The sequence below is a fragment of the Arachis duranensis genome, chromosome 8 (assembly GCF_000817695.3).
Source record: "Arachis duranensis cultivar V14167 chromosome 8, aradu.V14167.gnm2.J7QH, whole genome shotgun sequence".
NCBI classification, from domain to species: Eukaryota; Viridiplantae; Streptophyta; class Magnoliopsida; order Fabales; family Fabaceae; genus Arachis; species Arachis duranensis.
The window spans coordinates 46853567-46854996 of NC_029779.3; the positions used below are offsets into that span (position 1 = coordinate 46853567).

Below are 1430 nucleotides of genomic sequence, written 5' to 3' on the forward strand. Positions count from 1 at the left end.
AACTCTCTTTTAAAAAATTTAAACTCTTCAACTCGGTTTCTTCCACTTTCTTAAATCCCTTACCAGCTTCCCTACTCTTTAGCTTGTTACTACTCCCACAATCTTAATTTTTTATTTTTTGGATCTATTGAGCTTAGGCGTAGAATTATTAGAAATTAATGCATTGTAGATTATATTCATAAATTAAAATTGACGGTTATAGAAATATTGAAAAGTAAACTATATGAGTATGAGTTTTGGAATATAAGCTTCTTGTTGTTTAAATTTCATAAAATCATTACAAATAATAGTGACAATATATAGATTATTGTAATTCAATGGCAGGTTGGATTAATAAAAATTATTTTCTATAAAGAAAACAAAATTGTGTAACTTTACTTAGAATTACCACATGATAATAGTATAATACCATTGAATTTGAACTCCAACTCATATTTATTTTATTGTAACTCATCATTTAGTAAATGATGTATAAAATACATAATATATTGATACAGTAATTGATCAGCTTCTTAATTGTGATGAAACTCAAGAGCACAAAAATAATAACTCATCCAAATGTGGCCAATTTAGGTTTTGGAGCATTAACCAAGCAGAGATCAAGGTAGGCATCAATAGAAGTGTATTTGTATTCAGGATACAACTTTGAAGCCTCAAGGTCATTTTTGGAAATTTCATAGCTCATTTGGTCTCCTTTAATGAATATATTGTGTAGAACTGCTGGCGGTACATTATCTGGAAATGGTAGTGCTGCATGCAAATAAATTAATTTATTAAGAATTATATATGAGAGGAAAAATAAATTGCGCTTTGAACTACACAAATTAAATTAGTAAGCATGCTAATTTAATTTATAAAAAATTAGTAACACTATTCAAAAGAACTTATTGTAACATTATTTTATTTAAAAAATAAATAAATAAAATAAGGTAATTTGTTTTTAAGATTTTATTTGTATAAATTATATACATATATAATAAATAATAAGATAATTTATTTAAATTTTTTTTGTAATAAAAACCATTATATTGTTGGTTTTATCTTTATATATTGTATCTTCTATTGAAAATATATATATGAAAATTGGAACGATTTTTTTTTTATTATCTTACTTTCAGTGAGCTTGATAATTTCTTCCTCTGGAACATGAACTCTTTTGAAAGTTTGATCAGTCTTCTTTTCCCACAAAGATAATAATTCCAACTGAGTAATTATATTTCCTTCGGGTCTATATATAATTACTCGATTTTCAGCTCTTGGATCTGTTGCTACTTTGAGAGTGTAAGCAGCCACATCTTTTTCATAATTTAATACAACTGCATGCAAATTAATTAATACAATAAGCTATTATTAAATCCGATTTCATGAAAAATTAAACATATAATAATATTTATTAAATTTTATTTGATAAATATTTTTATTATTACCCT

The 1430-nt window shown here is 24.7% G+C and overlaps 1 protein-coding gene across 1 annotated transcript in view; it reads right to left on the minus strand.

Annotated features, from left to right (window-relative positions):
• Positions 1-545: 545 nt before the first annotated feature.
• Positions 546-1430, minus strand: part of LOC107463183 (isoeugenol synthase 1) — a gene marked incomplete in the record, with an annotated part of 2950 nt that continues 2065 nt past the window's right edge. Inside the window, 2 exon segments of the mRNA XM_021129903.2 lie at positions 546-750; positions 1113-1316. Coding sequence (XP_020985562.1) covers positions 551-750; positions 1113-1316 — 404 coding nt within the window.